Genomic DNA, 18,683 nt, shown 5'->3' with positions numbered 1-18,683 from the left:
TGATGGCACCCCATTCAGTTAGGATTATTCCTGTGTTCCAAACAGAGCACAGAACTGCATGCAACAAACGACCGGCCTCTGCCGAAACTCTCGTCTGCGTTTGGTGAAGACCCGAAGGGCAAGGATACAGTCAGTCATTCACCTCTTTGGTGTAAAGACTGAATGCTCTGGACGCTGGTGCTCAAGCAGATGGTGGTGAATCTGATCAAGAATTATCCAAGCAAAGACCTTGCCTGGCACTGACAGCAGCATCACCCCTCGGTAGTTGTTGCAGTCCTGGCAATCACCCTTCCCTTTCCAGAGGGACAACAAAGCCCCTCTTCCTGTCAGCTGGGACGATGCCCGTGTTCCAGGCAGAGCACAGACCTGCATGCAACCACATGAGTGCAGCATTTCCACCAGCCTTGAGAAGTTCAGCATGGATGCCACAGATCCCTGGTGCGTTACCCCAATTTCAACCGCTTCACCACAGCTCGTGTTTCCACAAACGAATGTGGTTCACAGTTGATTGGAGGGTCAGCAGGAGGAATAGTTTCACCCCTGACATCCATCGCAACAGCTGGTGGGTCAGCTTGGTACAGCTGCTCAAAGTAACCGGCTCAGCAGGCCGGCCTTCACTTCAGACTCCTCCGTCAAGAGCCCACCACCCTCCACTCTAACTGCAGTATACCGAGGGACAGGCTTGGAGGAAGGCAATGCAGGAATGTCCCTGTAAGCAGGATGAGAGTCACTTGACCACAGGTGATGCTCTACCGCCTCATAGATTCCTCGCACATAGGCTTCCTTGTCCACCCTTAGTGCACGTACAGTTTTATTCCTCAACTCCTGAACAGCTCAGCTCTGCCATTCAGCCTGGCCCTGCGACTCTGGTCAATGGTATCCAGTGTCCCTTGAGAGACAAAATTCTTCTTTGCCCTGCGGTGAGTTCCAAGACATCCACCGGCAACATCAAGGATGATAGTCGATGGCATCAAGGATGATAGTTTTAAATCTAATGTCTCTGTTCCCCACTGTTTTGTCCTTCCCTCTCCCACCCCTCTTGTCCCCTGCCCCTCTTGTTGTGCGTTGTGCGTCAGCTCTCATATGAGCCTCCACAACGTAGACAAAAAAGGCACTCCACAACTCTTTAGGATTCTCGAAAGCACCCAGACCCCCAAATCCCCACTCAGTCTGTTTGCAAACTCCTCAGCTACCCTCAAATCCTTGAGCTTGCCAACATCCAGCCTCGGCTGGGATGGTACCATTCTCCCGAATTTAAGCTGCAATGTCAGAGTTGCTGCAAGAAGCCTGTGGTCGGTGTTGAGTAACTGAGTACTCTGGTGCACCCTGCAGTTTTGAATCATCCTCCAGCGACCACCAACGAGCACATGGTGAACCTCCTTTACAACACTACCATCGTTGGAATACCCAGTCCAGCGATGAACGCGTGGGCACCAAAACCACGAACCAGCCACCCTAAGTCCATAACTTCTTGCAAGGTCAAGGAACTTATTGCTATTCTGGTTCACAGTTCCTGACCCATGGAGACCAACACATGTCTCATAACCATCCCTATCAGTTCCAACTAATGCATTGAAATCCCCCAAGACTAGAAGAGTTTATCATCTGGGGCACTGATCAACCACAGACTCGAGCGTGGCATAGAATGCGTCCTTCACGGTGAGATCACTCACCTCGAGCATATACAGAGACCAGGGAAATGACACCCAAGGAGTGACGAATCCTTGGTCTTATAATACGCTCATTGACCAGTGTTACCTCAATTATCATTGGAGTCAGTTTATTAGACACAGCTACAGCAACTCCTTGGACATGGTAACCATCAGAGCGACCAGACCAATAATAGGTGTAACCACCCACCATGATCTCAACACTATCAGCTCTCCGAACCTCAGAGAATGCTGCAATACTGATGTTCAAATGCTGGAGCTCAGATGATACCAGAGACAGGTGATCATCCTTTCTTCAGGATAGGACATTCCATGTACTCACCCGAAGGGTCTGCCTCAGGTTAACCCAAGGAGACTGCTATCTGGTGGATGACACCTCAGCAGCACTCCTCCACACACCACCACAGTCTGACGCAAGAAGTTTACCCCATGCTTTTCCTCCTATCATGAAGGAATGGGAGTCCTGGGGGTTTTGCACCAATCTCATCATCCAGGGATCTGCCCTGCGAAGGGCCGCAGCACAGGAGGTGCGTATTATACGCCCACTAAGTCGGTTTTCATTTTTTTTGCATTTATGGGTTTTGTGGAATGAAGTGTTTTCGGTGGCGGGAGTGCAAGTTCTGCCACCAACCTTCTCGAAAAGTGTAACCCAACTGCAGGAGGATGTCTATCGATACAGTTTCGCACCAGATATGGATGGCCATTGCCTCGCAAGGAACTCCTCTGCCCTTTGACAGGTTTTGTTTTTAATCCTGCTCGGTGTCCTTACCCATACACCCTCCTCACCAGGAAACCTTTTACTCGGTTTACTCGAGTCTCGACGGTTTACTCACCGACAACCCGACCATGAAACGGATTCGTACAGGTTTGCATTGGTAGCTGTAGCAAGTCACAGATCTAATCTGGTCTGACCTGACTCCATGACACCGATTTATCAGGTTATGATTGGTTTCCTTGGTGTTTCCACCCCACATGTCTTTCAACATCCTGACCATGCATGATTACCTTGGCATAATAACATTTTGATTCCTTTATCACAGTTCTTATCATTACAAACTCTTCGTGAGATCGTTTACATATAAAGGTATTAATTTAGGTTTTTGGAGATGTGGTGGAATGCTTTGTTATAGGCACGACCTTTAACTCGCTACTGTAACGTGTGGCCTCTGTGCCTCAGAACGAGTGCCACAAGTACCCGAAGGGGAGCGTGGCAGAAAGTTAAAACCATTACTTTGAACTTTTCCGTGTATTGTTTACCAGGTGAAATTGGCGCACGACATGAAACAGAAGGATATTTAATATGCAATTTATTAATCCCCACTGTCTTCTGTTCAAGCGCTCATATCATTTTATAATATTCCATCACAATGATTTAAATGAAACACTCAATGACTGTAAAACTCCCCACAGTAATGCGTTCCATGTTCAATGCTTTTAAAACTCCCTCAAAGTTACACACACACACACACACACACACACACACACACACACACACACACACACACACACACACACACACACACACACACACACACGCACTCACACACCCAAAAGAACTGGACCCCGTGGGTCTATCTCAGTCAAGCCGGGCCGGGGTACCTATCCGCTTCGTGCAGCCACACCGACTCCGAAACCACCACAGTGGGACCCGAACCCACGACCCAAAGTCCACGGCCCACAAACGAGGCCGCTCAACCACGACCACCACTGTCTCAGACCGCTCCGGCCACGACCACGACTGTCTGCTGAACGCTCTTTGACAACCACAGACCGTGCTGCAATCGCCACGATCACCATCTGCCGAATGCTCGTCGACAACCACAGACCACGCCGCAATCGCCAAATCGCCACCGTCTCCTGAACTCTGGTCCAGACAACCACAGACCGCGCCGCAATTTCCATGATCACCGTCTCCTGAACGCTGTCCAGACAACCACAGACCGCGCTGCAATCGCCACAATCACCGTCTCCTGAACGCTGGTCCAGACAACCACAGGCCGCTCCGCAATCGCCACGATCACCGTCTCCTGAACGCTGGTCCAGACAACCACACTCCTGCTCTTGAGGTGGGAGAGGCTCCTTCTCCTCGCCACCCGCCTCCTGATTGGACGGTGGGTTGTCAGGCAACTCGTGGCGGCCTCCCTATTGGCTGGGCCGCGCGTGTGGTGCTCGCCCTCCGCTCATCGGCTGGAGGAAATGCTCTCTGCTCCTTCTCGGAGCGGAGCTTCGACCCGAGGCGACGAAGGCTCCGCCCACATCCTCAGTCAAAAACATGTGCGTAATGGTAACCGGGTCGAGTGCAGGACAGCGCACTGTTGTCGTTGTTGTAGTTGTTGTAACTGTTGTATAAAAACCTAACTAAAAAAAAAATAATAACTCGTAGCGCACACAAAATTCCCATCAGACAGAAGGAGGGATTCTAACTATAATCACATACTTATTGAAATAACTAAGCTTAGGGACTGCTGTCTGTTTGTGTGCACAAGGTTTCCCAATCCGCAACAATATTAAAGCTGGCCTCCAAAGTCAGCCTCAGACTGGGTATCTTCCTGTCATGCCAAGTCCTTCTTTGGTCAGTCTGAACCTCTCATGGCTTACAAGACCATTATTAATATTAAAAGGATACAATCATATTAATATTTTAAAACTCTGGTTGTTTGTGTTACCACGGGCATGGTATGTGTGTGGTGGGCAATACATGCTGATTAACATTTGTGTAGCAATGGCTATGATGGGACTCAAGTTTATTTACTACATACCAGTTAAAAGGGTAAATAGTCTCAAAAGGAGATGCCCTCTCAGCCCCAGCCCTTCCTGTGACCGGGGTGGAGTGTGTGAGCTTCACCGATGAACCCAGTAGGCAGGGCCGGAGTTATGTGTTGCGGGGCCCTGGGCCCTAGAAGTACGTGGGCCCTCTCAGGGCATCAGCCATTTTCACTTCATATATGCTTATAAAAGTATTCATATATAAATGCACCAACCTCGGCTGGGCAAAAGAAGAAACCACGGTTTATGTGTAAAAACATGTATTTCAGAAACTACTAGTAACAAAAGTTTATATACAAGAAACACCACTATGGATGAAAACAACGAACAGAGAAAATAATCGCAAAACCAAAACGTGATGGTATCATCTCAAATCTCAATGTAGAAAGTTTTTTTTGTCGTTTTTGTAGATATGATTGCATTATTGCACACTTTGGGGTAATTGCTACAATATATTTGCGAGATGTTAAAAACCTACAGAATCTTTTAGCTTCTTCCTGGCTTTGATTCGCGCAAAGTCCTCGATTGTTTTGCGTGTGTTTACTCTCCTGAATAGTTCGTGTTCAGCACTCAGTATGGCCAGCGATGCCAACCGATCTTGGCCGATCGTACTACGCAGATAGTTCTTGATCCTTTTCAATTTTGAGAATGATCGTTCTGCCGTACAGTTCGTGACAAACATTGACAGGTATACCCGCAAAGCTATCTCCACGTTGGCGAACGCTGCCACCATATCATAGTTGTGGATTGTGGAAAACATAGTAGTTTCAGACAATTTTTCCGAGTCTTCTGTCTGCATCGTCTTGAGAAATGCCTGGAAATGTACAATTTCCAAAACCAGAGAAGGTTCCAGGTCGTTCGGGTAACTCTTGACCAGGTCTGCAGCGGAGTCGTGGAGCTAATCCGTCTGCATGGTCGTTATTTCTGAAAAGAATGAGAAACGTTGACAGAGTGTTCACCTTGAGGTGATCTCCTAGTGACGTTGTTAGCTGATCAATGATGGGTATGTAGGATGTGGTCCTGATTCTCTCTCTGGGCAGTAACTGGGTGTCATCGGCGTGTCTACTTCATCATGATGTCGCTTCCTCCTTCGAACACGTCGCCGATCGTCTTCGTACTCGCTGTGACCACATTTATCAATAGCAATATGTTCAAAGTCGTCGAACCGTTCCCGTAGGTCCTGTACGAACTCTGTCAGTGATTCGAGCAGTTTCACTGCCATGTTCAAATCGATCCCCGGCTTCTGTAACTGCTGACTTGTCGCGTTGAACCTCTTTAGAATTTCCTGCCATGTTACTCGCAGAATCACCGTCTCCAGTTTTTCAAATTCCTTCAGAATAGCATATGCCTCATTTTTGGCCTCTGCGTTTAGATGTTCATCCATTGCAAGATCGTCAAGTACCGTGGTATTTTGCTGGAATCCATTGGCCAGTGCTTCTACAGCATCTGCACGGGCCGACCACCGTGTATCTGACAAGCACTTGACGACTGGCATGTGTTTCTGTGCATCGCGATGTTTGCGCCAACGATAGGTTGACTTCACGAGATAAACATACAGCCGTTGAACGATACCAAGCAGAGTCACAGCAGCCATGCAGCACTCAGCAGCACACATCCGATGAGGTTGAGAGAATGAGCCATGCAAGGAACAAACTCAGCGAATTCGCAACAACTTTTTAGGTGCGCCTGGATGCCGCGGTATTTTCCAGACATGTTGCTGGCGTTGTCGTACAATTGTCCACGACAGTCAAAGATCGGAATTTTGTTCGTTTGGAGAAAATCAAGAACTACGTCTGCGATCTCCTTTCCGGTTTGATTCAGTAAGGGCACGAATATCAAGAAACGCTCTACTGGCCCCTCTGGCAACACGTAGCGGATGGTTAGACATCGCTGGTCAGTGTGCGACACATCCGGAGTGGAGTCCACCGATATGGAGTAATATTTGGCCCTCTGAACTTCCGCTACAATGGCACTCAGAACTTTTCTTCCCAACACATTGATTAGTTCGTTACATACTGTCGATGAGAGGTAGTTTACGTTACCGCTCCCTTTGTTGGCATGTTTCTGGAGATGTGCCGCAAGGAAAGTGTCGTACTTGCTCAGAAGCTCCATCAATCCCAGGTAATTTCTGTTACGTACCGAACCGATCACCTCGTCGTCACCTCGGATGGGCAGGCCACGTTCACATAGAAACATGAGGACATCCACGCACCGTCGTAGCACTTCGTGCCAGTAGTGCTGTTCTGACTCATACTGACGAACTAGTCCAGCGTTAACGCGGCCTTGCAATGATTTTCTGCTGGCCAGGCTCAACATTGCCTGTTTATGCTGATCTGAATTACTGTGTCCTTCTATCGACTCCCTAGCGTGTTTCCAATCTTGGAACCCGGATGTAAACCGACTTTTAGTGTCTGACATGGGTGACATCAGACGGCAAAGAAAACAGAACAGACGACCGGTCTCTTCGGAATAGCACAGCCAACTGAGATCGATTTATTCTCCAGATAACGTGTGTTTTCTACTGAACAAATTTTTTGTACAATGACGAGTTTTATTTCCATCACGGACAGCGGAGTTCTTGTAGTCACTGTCTACATTACGACATTGTGCACTACCCTTCTCGATCCAGTAGTTTCGGAACTTCTCTGGTAGCTGGTCTGGCCAAAGGCCAATGTCTTTTTCATAATCTTCAGCTGTTTCACTGTCGACTTCTGAACCACATTCTGAAGCAGAATCGTTTGAGTTTTTATCTCCGCTAGCATCAGCAGCACTGAAACAAGGAGCAGGGCCAACAGCAGATACTGCTGACGTAGTCGTAGCTATGTTTCCCTCCGCGTTGTTATCCTGTTCATTGTATAACCCGACTGTGGCTGTTGTACTCTTAAGCCAACTTGTAATTTTGGGTAGCATGTTCCGTTCGCTTTCGGCTGCTATGCTTTCCTTCCGCTTGGCCACACCAGACTGGTATCTTCTTCCTCGATCACGTTCACGTTCCGCCATGGCTCAACCAGGTCCACACAAAGGCAGTTCCTACAATAGAAAGCAATATTTCAGCAGTTGACACCTAACACATCTTAATAATAATAATAATAATAATCGAGATATATTAACGTGGATTGATAAGAAGCCTAGGGCTTGTCGAGTATCTCTCCACGGCTCAATTATTATTGCGAGGTGTGTCTCTCTGGTGGAGGAAACCGGAGAACCCGGAGGAAACCACCGTGTCTCGGCCATGGCACATGATTTACATATGCCACCGGTAGGATTCGAACCCACTCAGCCGAATCCACATCGAGGTGACCAGCCAGCAACCTTATCACTCTGCCACCGAGACACACCTTATAAATATAATAAAATATTATCCGGTGTGTAAACTTGAATTACACAAGTATAGTATAACCACCCCAGCAGTACGCCTGCGCAGTACATAGCAAACATAGATTCAGGGTGGGCGTGTAATTTTGCAAAAATGAAATCGAGACGACCATAGCTTGCTGGGATTGGGAAAACCCTCACTTTTTTCGTGTGACCTATTTCTGTGGTAGACCTTAAGATTGCGCTCTTATGATCAGTGGAAAGGGAAAAAAAAGTAAGTTAAACGATGTAAAATAAATGATAAACATAACCAAACAGATGCCAAATTAACAGGGATATTGAGTATTTGTTTCGTGATTCACTGACCATTTACACAAACGAACTAGATTTTTTTTCACAAACAAACAAAAGGGGGAAAATAGCAGAATTTCTTGTAATCTTTGCGTTTGCGCAGGACCCCTGGGAGGCGCGGGGCCCCGGGCCATGGCCCTGTGGGCCCTGCCCTAAATCTGGCCCTGCCAGTATGTTAAGCATATTCACCGATCATCGACTATTCTCTATCCTCGACACTCGCATGACATTGGGCCATTATCTCTTCGACGCTGCAGAGATCCATTCACGGGGTGGAAGCAGTGCTTGAAGTGCTGTTTGACCAAATTGCACAATGAGTAGCTGAAGTCATTGTACTGATTTGCATCATCTTTTCCTGACTGCCTTTATTGAAAACCCTTTGTGTTACCACAAGAATGGCCTTAGCATGGCAGGCGACGCGTGCAAAATATTTTTGCGGCAATGACCTTGTTGGGACATTAATTTGTCGCTCCGCAACACGTAAAGGGTGAATATTAAAATGAAATCTCAGAGGAGACATCCTCGGAGGGGGAAGGAGTGGTTCCATTGTGCTTTTTCATTCTTTGAATCATAAATAATTCCAACTGCCTGAATCTAATGTCAAGAAAATTAATTTATCTTTCCCAAAGAAAACTAAATGTTTCATATCGAGCCAACCTGCAGTTTATTCATATTTGATAAATCTCATTTTTCAAATGTCTGACTATTTTGAGAATGTCAAAAATGAAATGGTTTCCAAGATCAGTGGTTATACTTTGACTTTTACTTCATTATATCACCGCACCCACCAGCAAAGGTTATTTGGTTAGAGAACCCACCAGCAAAGGTTATTTGGTTAGAGAACCCACCAGCAAAGGTTATTTGGTTAGAGAACCTACCAGCAAAGGTTATTTGGTTAGAGAACCCACCAGCAAAGGTTATTTGGTTAGAGAACCTACCAGCAAAGGTTATTTGGTTAGAGAACCCACCAGCAAAGGTTATTTGGTTAGAGAACCCACCAGCAAAGGTTATTTGGTTAGAGAACCCACCAGCAAAGGTTATTTGGTTAGAGAACCCACCAGCAAAGGTTATTTGGTTAGAGAACCCACCAGCAAAGGTTATTTGGTTAGAGAACCCACCAGCAAAGGTTATTTGGTTAGAGAACCTACCAGCAAAGGTTATTTGGTTAGAGAACCCACCAGCAAAGGTTATTTGGTTAGAGAACCTACCAGCAAAGGTTATTTGGTTAGAGAACCCACCAGCAAAGGTTATTTGGTTAGAGAACCCACCAGCAAAGGTTATTTGGTTAGAGAACCCACCAGTAAAGGTTATTTGGTTAGAGAACCCACCAGTAAAGGTTATTTTGTTAGAGAACCCACCAGCAAAGGTTATTTGGTTAGAGAACCCACCAGCAAAGTTTATTTTGTTAGAAAACCCACCAGTAAAGGTTATTTGGTTAGAGAACCCACCAGCAAAGGTTATTTGGTTCGAGAACCCACCAGCAAAGGTTATTTGGTTAGAGAACCCACCAGCAAAGTTTATTTTGTTAGAGAACCCACCAGTAAAGGTTATTTGGTTAGAGAACCCACCAGCAAAGGTTATTTGGTTCGAGAACCCACCAGCAAAGGTTATTTTGTTAGAGAACCCACCAGTAAAGGTTATTTGGTTAGAGAACCCACCAGTAAAGGTTATTTGGTTTTTCTCTTTTTTTTTTTTTTTTTTTTTTGTTTGAATGACTTTCAAAGCAGAGGGTCTCACTCAGTTCCAGTAAACACAGCCAATTTCAGGAAAAGGTCTACAAGTTAATCCTACGTGAAAAAATTACCGTTCAGAGCAGCCGTGGTAAATTTGATATAATTGCTATCTTCTTATTTCATCCCTCACAACAGCCACAAACATTAATCACTGTTATAAGTGAAAAATGGATTAAACAAGAGGAAAGGATTTTAGGATCGTTTTGAAAGTGACATTTCGAGGCTCAATTAGACTCGGAAAACATTTTTTTTCTGAAGAGTTGATGTGTTTCGACAATTGCCTCACTCGGTCTTTGTCCTGTAAGTGGATGTTCGGTGTTTTATTACCCCGCGCACATACAGTGCAAAGCGGAGGAAAACAATTGGTTCACTCTGTCTCTGTGTTTGTCGGTCTGTGATCGAGGAACTGCTTAAATTTTTTTTCAATTAAATTTCATCTTTTCAACATTGCAGAGCACGAATCGGCTTGTTTGTACTTCCGAAAACCTGCAGTTTGGCAGTACTTTGGCTCTGAGTTTGGTTAAAAATTGTACGGCATGTCGTCCCTCGGGTGCACAGCAGGAGAAAGCAATTGCTTCTGTCTGTCTGCGAGTCAAAAAAACATGAAAATGATTCCATACAGGAAACTTACTGTTTTTACGGACATCATAAAGGACACAAACAACAGGCACGAATTACTAATTTAAAGCGTGAAATAAGGTAGTGTAAAATACCGTGTATTCCAAATGTATTGTTGCGAATTCGCGCCCGCCGGCGTGCGAGCGGCGACGTAAATCGAATCGCGGCACGTCGCCCACCGGACGGACAATTCTGTCGTGACCCTCTCGGACTAACGCCGGGAACTAGTCACGGGTGGGCCTTTCGGCCTCACCACGATCGTGCCAATCGGCCCCCCGCGTGGCCGCAGAAGGAGAGGCGAAGGTGGTGGAGGGTCTAAAGTGGCGGTCCCTGGCCACGGTGACGCTTGGAATGGCGGTGAGGCGATGTTTGCGGGAGCGAGCTGTGAAGGTAAAGGTCGTGGCTGTTGGCGTTGTTGTTGTTGTGAAGCGGCGTTGCGGTTGGTGGTTGTTGTGTGATGGCGGTTGAGACGTGGTTGGTTCAAAATAAAGATAGAACAGAAAAACGGCTATCTTAAAGGGTCGCAGCCCGAATGAATCACATTTATTCCCTCTAACCAACGGGTTTGGGGCTAACTACACATGTACTTACAAGGATATCTCACCTACGGGACCTGAATGGTGGTTTGCGAATTTCCTCAACCACAACAGTATCAACGGCTTCAAACTTACGATTCAATGTTTTTTTTGTTTTTTTTCTGCACCCTTTAAATCGTCATTGAAGGCTTACAATGAAACTTGGAACAAGTATGGACTTTAATACAAAGGTGAACATGAACCGATTCAGTTTCGGGCGCAATGGGTCAAAGGTCATGCACCTTTTGAGAATCATTGTGCGAACCATAACTTTTCTTTTATGCCAACTGAATTATATATTTGAACACTGTAGAACATACATCGCCTCGTTTGTGTTTTCAAAAACCTTTGGTTTCGCAGTACTTTGGTAAAATTGTACGTGGTCCCGACTAATCAGATATGCTGCTCGCGTTCTCAGAGCAGGGGGATATCGAGGTTCAGACAAAATGTTGGTGCCCAGCGATGCAACGCCTGAGCTAACGTCATCCAAATAAAAAGGGAGGGTAACGCTTCCCATGTCCTTTTTCTTAAGTCTGTGTGGAGTAAGATGTTCGAAGAACTCTCGAGTTGCAATTTTTTTTGACACTATTTCTCTTTCCTCAAATTCATTTTTATCTTTATTACTCATTTTCCATTATGACCTTTTTTTCAGGAGAGCAGATAATTGAAGAGCAGCGAAGGAGACTTGGGGAACTTAGACTCAAGGCTGCAGCTGAGGCTCAGAGCCAGTGGGCAGCTCTTCACCCTCCTCAATCAATCCCACCACCTCCTCCTGTACCATTTGGATCCACAAGCAACTTGGATCTAGGGCCAGGTTTCCAGCCTTATGACTCCCTGAGCTTAGATAGCTCAGACAGTGTTGACACCAGCGTTTCAGCCTCCACGTCTACATGTTCCCCCGATGCTTCAAGGTACTGTAGTTATGAAGTGACATCATCTTTCCGGCGTTATGTCTCTTGTTCTTGGAGTTTCCCCCTTCTCTTCACTCACTCTTTTGTCCACATTGTTAAAGTGCATGATCTTCCTAATTTTGGAAAAGCTCAACTATTTTCTTTACTCCACTTCCCCAGTGCTGGAGAAAGGTCCCGCTTGTGTGATCTGGATCAAATGTTGAGCGATTCACAGGCAGAGAACTCGCTTCTTCTGCAGAACAAGGTTACTGGTCTCATGGCTGCATCAGTCTATGTTTTGATACCTGTCCTTTTATATATCCACAGGTCAATGGCTTGCATACTCTGTCATTCTGATCCAATTTTTTTTTCATTCATTGAAGTTATTCACTGGTTCCCTCTTGAATCCCCCTATTGTCCATGAGCCAGACAGCTTAAGTGGTACTATATTGAGGTAACATAATCTTGAAACTTGTATTTTTGTATCCTCTATTTTTTTCCAACTGTAGAATAAATAAATAAAATCTGGAGATTTTATTTATGAGTCACAGAGAACAAAGCTCATGGAAGAGCCGAGATTTTGATATCGTCTTGAAAATTTTTATTCCTCTGCAGCCGAGGGTGACGGAGGTATTGCGTTTTCAGGTTGTCCGTTCGGCTGTGCATCCATCTGTGCATGCCTAGCAGATGTATGTTACCGTGATAACTTGTGAACCGCTGAAGGGATTTTCAGCAAACTATACGAACTTCAATAATACAAATATGAACATGAACAGATTTTATTCCAGGTGTAACTTGTCAACGGTCAAAGGTCATGTGCCCTTTGAGAATCATTGTGCAGACCATAACTTGAGTTTGAAGCACGTGATGTTCTCTCTCCTACTTATCTCTTTTCTCTAGTGCTCCCTCTCATGTTCCCTTTAATTATTTCAGGTGACCTTTAATTGAGATCGAACATAACCGTGGGTTGGCATCGAACATGGCCAGAGGGGTATCCATCGACGCATTTGCGTCAAATTATATTTTCTAGTTCCGGATGTAAGAAATTCCAGATATTTTCTGCAGCAGGTATTGCCATGCGACATTAACTCACAGAAAAATGGAAAAACAACGGGATCACAAGCAAGCTCTTCAAATGATGAACCAAGTTTAGAGTCCAGATCATCAAGTCAGGAACATGTCAGTTATTCAAGGGTACTCTAAAAGTAGAAATTCTCACACTACATCAATTTTCGTGCATTTTTTCTCAACAAGAGAAGCACACCTTTAACAACCCGAGAATATATTTGCCTTTTTGAGAGAAATGACCATGTCAGACCACACAAAGAATGCACATGCCGTACGCATACCGCTAACAGTCTTGCTGTAGTGAGAAGCAAGCAACGCGCTTGGCCAGCACATGTAGCGTAGGTCTACGCAGTTCGCACCTACAGCACTGTACTTCAGCGTCCACAATTAAACGTAAAAAGTCTTTGCATGTATGCGATGCTTTGTTATTTGAAGTAGGTTTCAAAAGAGGACAAACATCAGTTTCCTGAAACCTGCAAGCTTGGTTAAAGCAGGGCTCAATGCAGCATCTGTCTGTGCCACTAACGAGGAAATATTGAAAGCTCGTATGGGTGAAAGTGTTGCACCAGTTTGTGGAGACAGCGATGCCGAGGTTGGAGATTTAAATAAATGAAATGATCCAATACTCCAGGAGAGCATGAATTTAGTAATCTCTGCATTCAATTAATTATTGATTTGATGTGCTTTACTGCACGTTCCCATCATGTTTTGCAATCCCTATTTCATTGGTTCCATACATTGCTTCATTGGTTCTGTATGATTTACACCATGTTCGTAAACCTTCGTTTATAGTAAAGTATGTGTTGATGCCCGTTTATCTTCAGTTCTGGTTACACTGCTAGTTATTTTCTGTCCATGTAAACGTCTGCTGGAGTTTTCACATGGTTACCGTCGTCGAGATTGTCATGTGTCTTGTGCCCACTCGGCAAATTATAACTCGTTTTCATGTCGCTCAGCGCAAAAATTTCCACTTCTACAATATGCGAGCAAATATGTGTCTTATGGAGTGTCCTATAGTTCCTATCCATGATTAGTTTTCCATGATGAGATGATGAGAAAGTTAGTTTTCCATGATGAGAAAGCACTACTTCACTGCAACTCCATCCATCCATTTGGACCATACTCTGTGCAGAATGTTGGTGCTGCCTAAGCAGTCTCCTTAGCTATTGAGTACAATCATGGACAGGAAGCCACTCTGACACAGGATACCAGCATGCTGGCACTCATTTTGCCGACCTCGGAAGGATGACAGGCAGAGTCGACCCCACCTGGTATTAATTCAACGGCCGAGTGGGATTTGAACTCAGGATCCTCGGATCCCAAGCCCACCACCCTAACCATTAAACCAACACCAGGCATACTGCAACTGCATTGACATAATTCAGTGTACCTTGGATGAGATGATTGATAGCATAGCCACAAGGAGGATGGGATGGGATAGCCACAAACTGGTGCATAAGAGAAAGCAGTATTTTGTTCAAGTATTTGCAGGAGGATTTGATAACAGAAGCAGCAGAGACTGAAGCCCAATCCTTTTGTGAAAGTCCCTTCCAGTTGTCCTGCGTGAACAGCCAGATTCTGCAGCATTGAGATTGCTCTCTAACAGTAGCCACAGAGATATCGACTTTGCCCCTCTCGACTCGTATGACCATGTTGTTGTCAGAGGAGGAACAAGCATGGTTGAATGGAATGTTTGTCATTACCTAGTCCAGAAATGTGAGTTAGAAATGTCATAGATTGTTATTGGACACGGAATTGCAGGAGGAGTTGGCAGCAATGTTGTGGCTGGTTGTTGTAGAGCCTGTTGCTCTCAATTCTCTTCCGTGTGGTCTCTTCAGCTTGTCCTTCACTTTAGGCAACATCCTATCTGCTTGGAAAATGACCATCATCACTTCCATATACAATAAGGGTGCAAAAACTGATCTACATCGTCTTTCTTCTGATATCAACTGCTGTTTGATCTCAGATCATCAGTTTGGATTTAATTCTGGTCAATCATCTTTGTGTTTACTGCTACTTTTCAAAATTATTTCAAAATCATTTCCAAGATGGTCGAGGCTGTGTATCTGGACATATGGGAATTCTACAATGTCTGACACTGTACTCTGTTTCCCAAGCTTTCTACCTTTGGTATTCAAGGCCAACTTTGTTCCTGGCTCACTGGCTTCCTCCATTCACATAGTTTTCAATGTGCATAACTTTCAACCCAAACCCGAACAAATCGTTTGGATAACAAATATAGCTATCTCCTTTAATCACTCATTGGAAAAGTTTCATTCACTTGAACTTCTGGGCTTTGCTATCAGCCACAACCTCTCTTGGGCAGACCATATATCAAACTCCTCTCCCATTGGATGCTGGAGTGCAAAATCACAGCTGGCCTCCAAAATCAACTTCACGAGGAATATTAAAATCCCAGGTATCCAAACTCATGCCAAATCCCTCCATGGTAAACCTGAACTTCTCACAGTCTTCAAGGCCTTTGTGCAGAGCTCATTAGCAAACTGCTGTTCCTTCTAAGAAGGTTCCCCCACCTCACACTTCTGTCATAGATACTGGAGAATACAAAGGTCTGAAAATCATTGGAATATCTTACAGAGAAGCAGAAACACGATGCCTTCTGTTCTCTAATTGTAGATCGTTTTTTTCTCCCCCTCTGTTTTCTACCACCTTTCCTCTCATCTTGTTCCCGCGATGCTTTCAGTTCTCCAGCTCCTCCAGGATGCATGTGTTCTCAGTCACCCCTTCCCTGTTAACCCTCTTCAATTTAGGCTGGCTTCTCACATCCACTCCTATGTTCCTCTTCCCCCTGCGCCTTCCCCCTCTCTGCCATTTTTGGAATTTACTTCCTTGTTGTGTCTAACCTGATGCTCCACTGCCCGATTATCAGTTGGTTTCCTTTTTAACCATTTGTCACTTTGCTCATCAATGATCGAGTCGAGAATTTGTGCACAGTACGTACTACTATTCACAAAGGTGCATCACGTCATTGTAAACTCTACAAACATGCAGCTTATCAAAATGCATAATCAAGTGCAGTGCCTCCTCAACGTACCAATAGGCTCAATTTCAGCTCCTGGCCCCCAGACCTCTATGGGTTCCTCACCTTATACAAAACAATTTCCATTGGTTCTACTCACCCCGACGGCCCGACTCATTACCGTTTTCATCCCCACATCCTTCCTCATTCCTCCCAGATCTCACAGATATGTTCAACATTTCGTCACACAACTCGCATTCAAACTTTTTTTGGAATTTCTTTATTTATTTATTTTTTGCTTTGTTTTCGTCAAATGCGAGACTTGTTTTTGTCGTGTCCACAGTAATACCTCGCTTCACTCTGCCCCGTAGAATGCCGATTCGTTTGAGAGCTCTTTGTCCTGGAGAAAATTTTTACTAAAAAAAGAAAAAGAAGAAAATCCATAACAAGCAGCGCAAACCCGAGTAAATTCACCCGTCGCCTTTGTTTGTCCTGTTTTCACGCTCTGAACCCATCAGCGCTGTTTACTCCACCTTCGTTTTGCATCAGGAGGAGCCTCCGTCCATCTCGTCTCCCACCGCTGCCATGGTGGAGCGATGTTGGAGCAGAGTAGGAACAACTGCAACTATTAAGTTTTTATTGACGTTTGTACATATTTTATGTTTTCGTTAATACATACTGATGTTGTTATAATAAAAATTATTTTGTGCTTATAAAATAATGTTTACTCTGTATTATTTAGCACCGTTACCGATACCCACAATGAAGCCCTCATGCTTAATAAATAACACTACCGGGAACGCATGTCCATACAAACAACGGAATAATGAACTCTTTTAGCGCGTTTTGCATTGGCATTCTCTTTTCCAGGAACGCATCCTGAGTGCAACGCAAGGTTTTACTGGACTTGCTTTTACCATTGTATGCTTATTTTCAGGAGCTGGAGCTCCGGAGAAGGGTTCACGATGAGAAGAGGCAAAGAGAATTAGTTGATGAAGAGCTCAGGCATGTAACAGGGACTGGATTTCGGGGAGATGCCTTCTTGAGGTTGCGCCTCAGCGACCGGCCTAATTCTCAGGTTAGGACTGGTTTCCTTGGTGTCTCCAACCCACAGATGTTCTCGCATCCTGACCATTATTACCTTGGCATAATCACTTTTTGAATCCATTTAACGCGGTTCTTGTCAATGCAAAACTCTGAATGAGATTGTTTCCACATAAAGGTGTTCCATTGAGGTTTTTAGAGACGTGGTGGAATTTTGTTTTATAGGCACGACCTTTGACTCGCTACTTACCCTCTCTGCGACCGGATCTTGACCTGCAAGCTCATGTGGAGGCAGCAGGACATGCCCTTTGCAAACATGTCACTCTAACCTCCACTTCCTGTCGAGGACAACTTACAAAGATGGGAGGTCGAGTGAAGACGTGGCGGCGGCGGTGGTTTGTGTTCGACAGGAAGCGACGCACATTGTGTTATTATGCTGGTATGATGAATACGCATCTTACAAACATCACTGTGGATGTCGATGGGTGGAGGACGGGGGAGGGGGGCACATGTCCCCCTCGCCATACTTTTTTGACTCGGGGTGGGGGGGGGGGGGAAATGACAACATATTGATTCCAAAATATACTAAAACGCCAAAAGGGATGAATGCAGGAGGTGATTAATGTTCATATTTATATCTCCACCCCCCCCCCACCCCATTTTTTTTTTTGCTCAACATACCAAAAAATGCATTGCTCTGTACAATCCACACAGGCCTGGTTGCAGGATTTTCCACAAATGCATAAACGAATTATGTATAAATCAATATGAACTTTCCCCAGATAAGTTGTTACCTCTGCCACCGAAGGTGAAGCAGGTTATGTTTTCACCCCTTTCTGTCTGTTTGTCTGTCTGTCTGTCTGTGTGCAGAATATCTCAAAAAGTTGTGCACGGATCCGGACTAAATTTTGTGGACAGGTTGGGTGTGTGACAACAGACAACGACGAGCTGATTAGATTTTGGTGAAGATCCGGATCCGGATCCAACGCCCAGAATTTTTTAAGTGATTCTTCACCATTGAGAGATCGGGCCAAAAACGATATATAGCACGATATCTCAAAAATTTGTGTACAGATTCGGATAAAACTTGGTGGACACATTGTGTATGTGGCAAGGACAAATTGATTCGATTTTGGTGAAGATCTGAATCCGAATCTGGATACGAGAATTATTTAATTTTTAATGTGATTCTTCACCATGGAGAGACAGGGCCAAAAACGATATAGTCCTGTATAGCATGATATTTCAAAAATGTCTTTGGCCCGATGTGTTCTCGTGGATCAGGCATTACGTGACGGAGGTATGCGCTCTACCGAGTGCCTTTCTAGTTATGTCTTAAATCAACACTGGGCTGGTGGGCAATATTTAATAAAAGACACCGGTCTCGGCTCATGCACGTGCTGGATTTCATTAGCTAGAGTAAGCACATACTGCATGGCGCACATGCACTGAAAATATATCACTTATGCGTGAATCCTGATACGGATAGACATTTCTATTGCAGTGCTGTGTTGCTTCAAGTTCTCTTCTAAAGGAGCCTCTTTGCTCACCCATAGCGGAATTTAAAGAGAAGAAAAGTTTATATAGTCATTGGAATGCCAAGAGTCCTCAAAAGGTTAACTGTGGTCCACATCCAGACTGCAGGTATCATCAGTCCGGACCGCGAGTTAGTC

General features: G+C 45.0%; 1 protein-coding gene across 12 annotated transcripts in view; it reads left to right on the top strand.

Annotated features, from left to right (window-relative positions):
- LOC147031675 (uncharacterized) overlaps positions 1-18,683 on the top strand; it is a 232,541-nt gene that overhangs the window by 204,141 nt on the left and 9,717 nt on the right. For all 12 annotated transcript variants that reach the window (XM_085851877.1, XM_085851946.1, XM_085851941.1 and 9 more), the window contains 4 exons: positions 11,681-11,939; positions 12,099-12,183; positions 16,904-17,044; positions 17,236-17,449. In XM_085851877.1, coding sequence (XP_085708003.1) covers positions 11,681-11,939; positions 12,099-12,183; positions 16,904-17,044; positions 17,236-17,449 — 699 coding nt within the window. The remainder of the gene's footprint in view (positions 1-11,680; positions 11,940-12,098; positions 12,184-16,903; positions 17,045-17,235; positions 17,450-18,683) is intronic.

This window comes from Eptatretus burgeri, chromosome 2, assembly GCF_056783735.1.
Source record: "Eptatretus burgeri isolate ZD-2024b chromosome 2, Ebu_testis_v1, whole genome shotgun sequence".
Lineage (NCBI taxonomy): Eukaryota > Metazoa > Chordata > Myxini > Myxiniformes > Myxinidae > Eptatretus > Eptatretus burgeri.
Note: the sequence above shows the minus strand (reverse complement) of the source record. Positions and strands in the feature narration are given on the sequence as shown.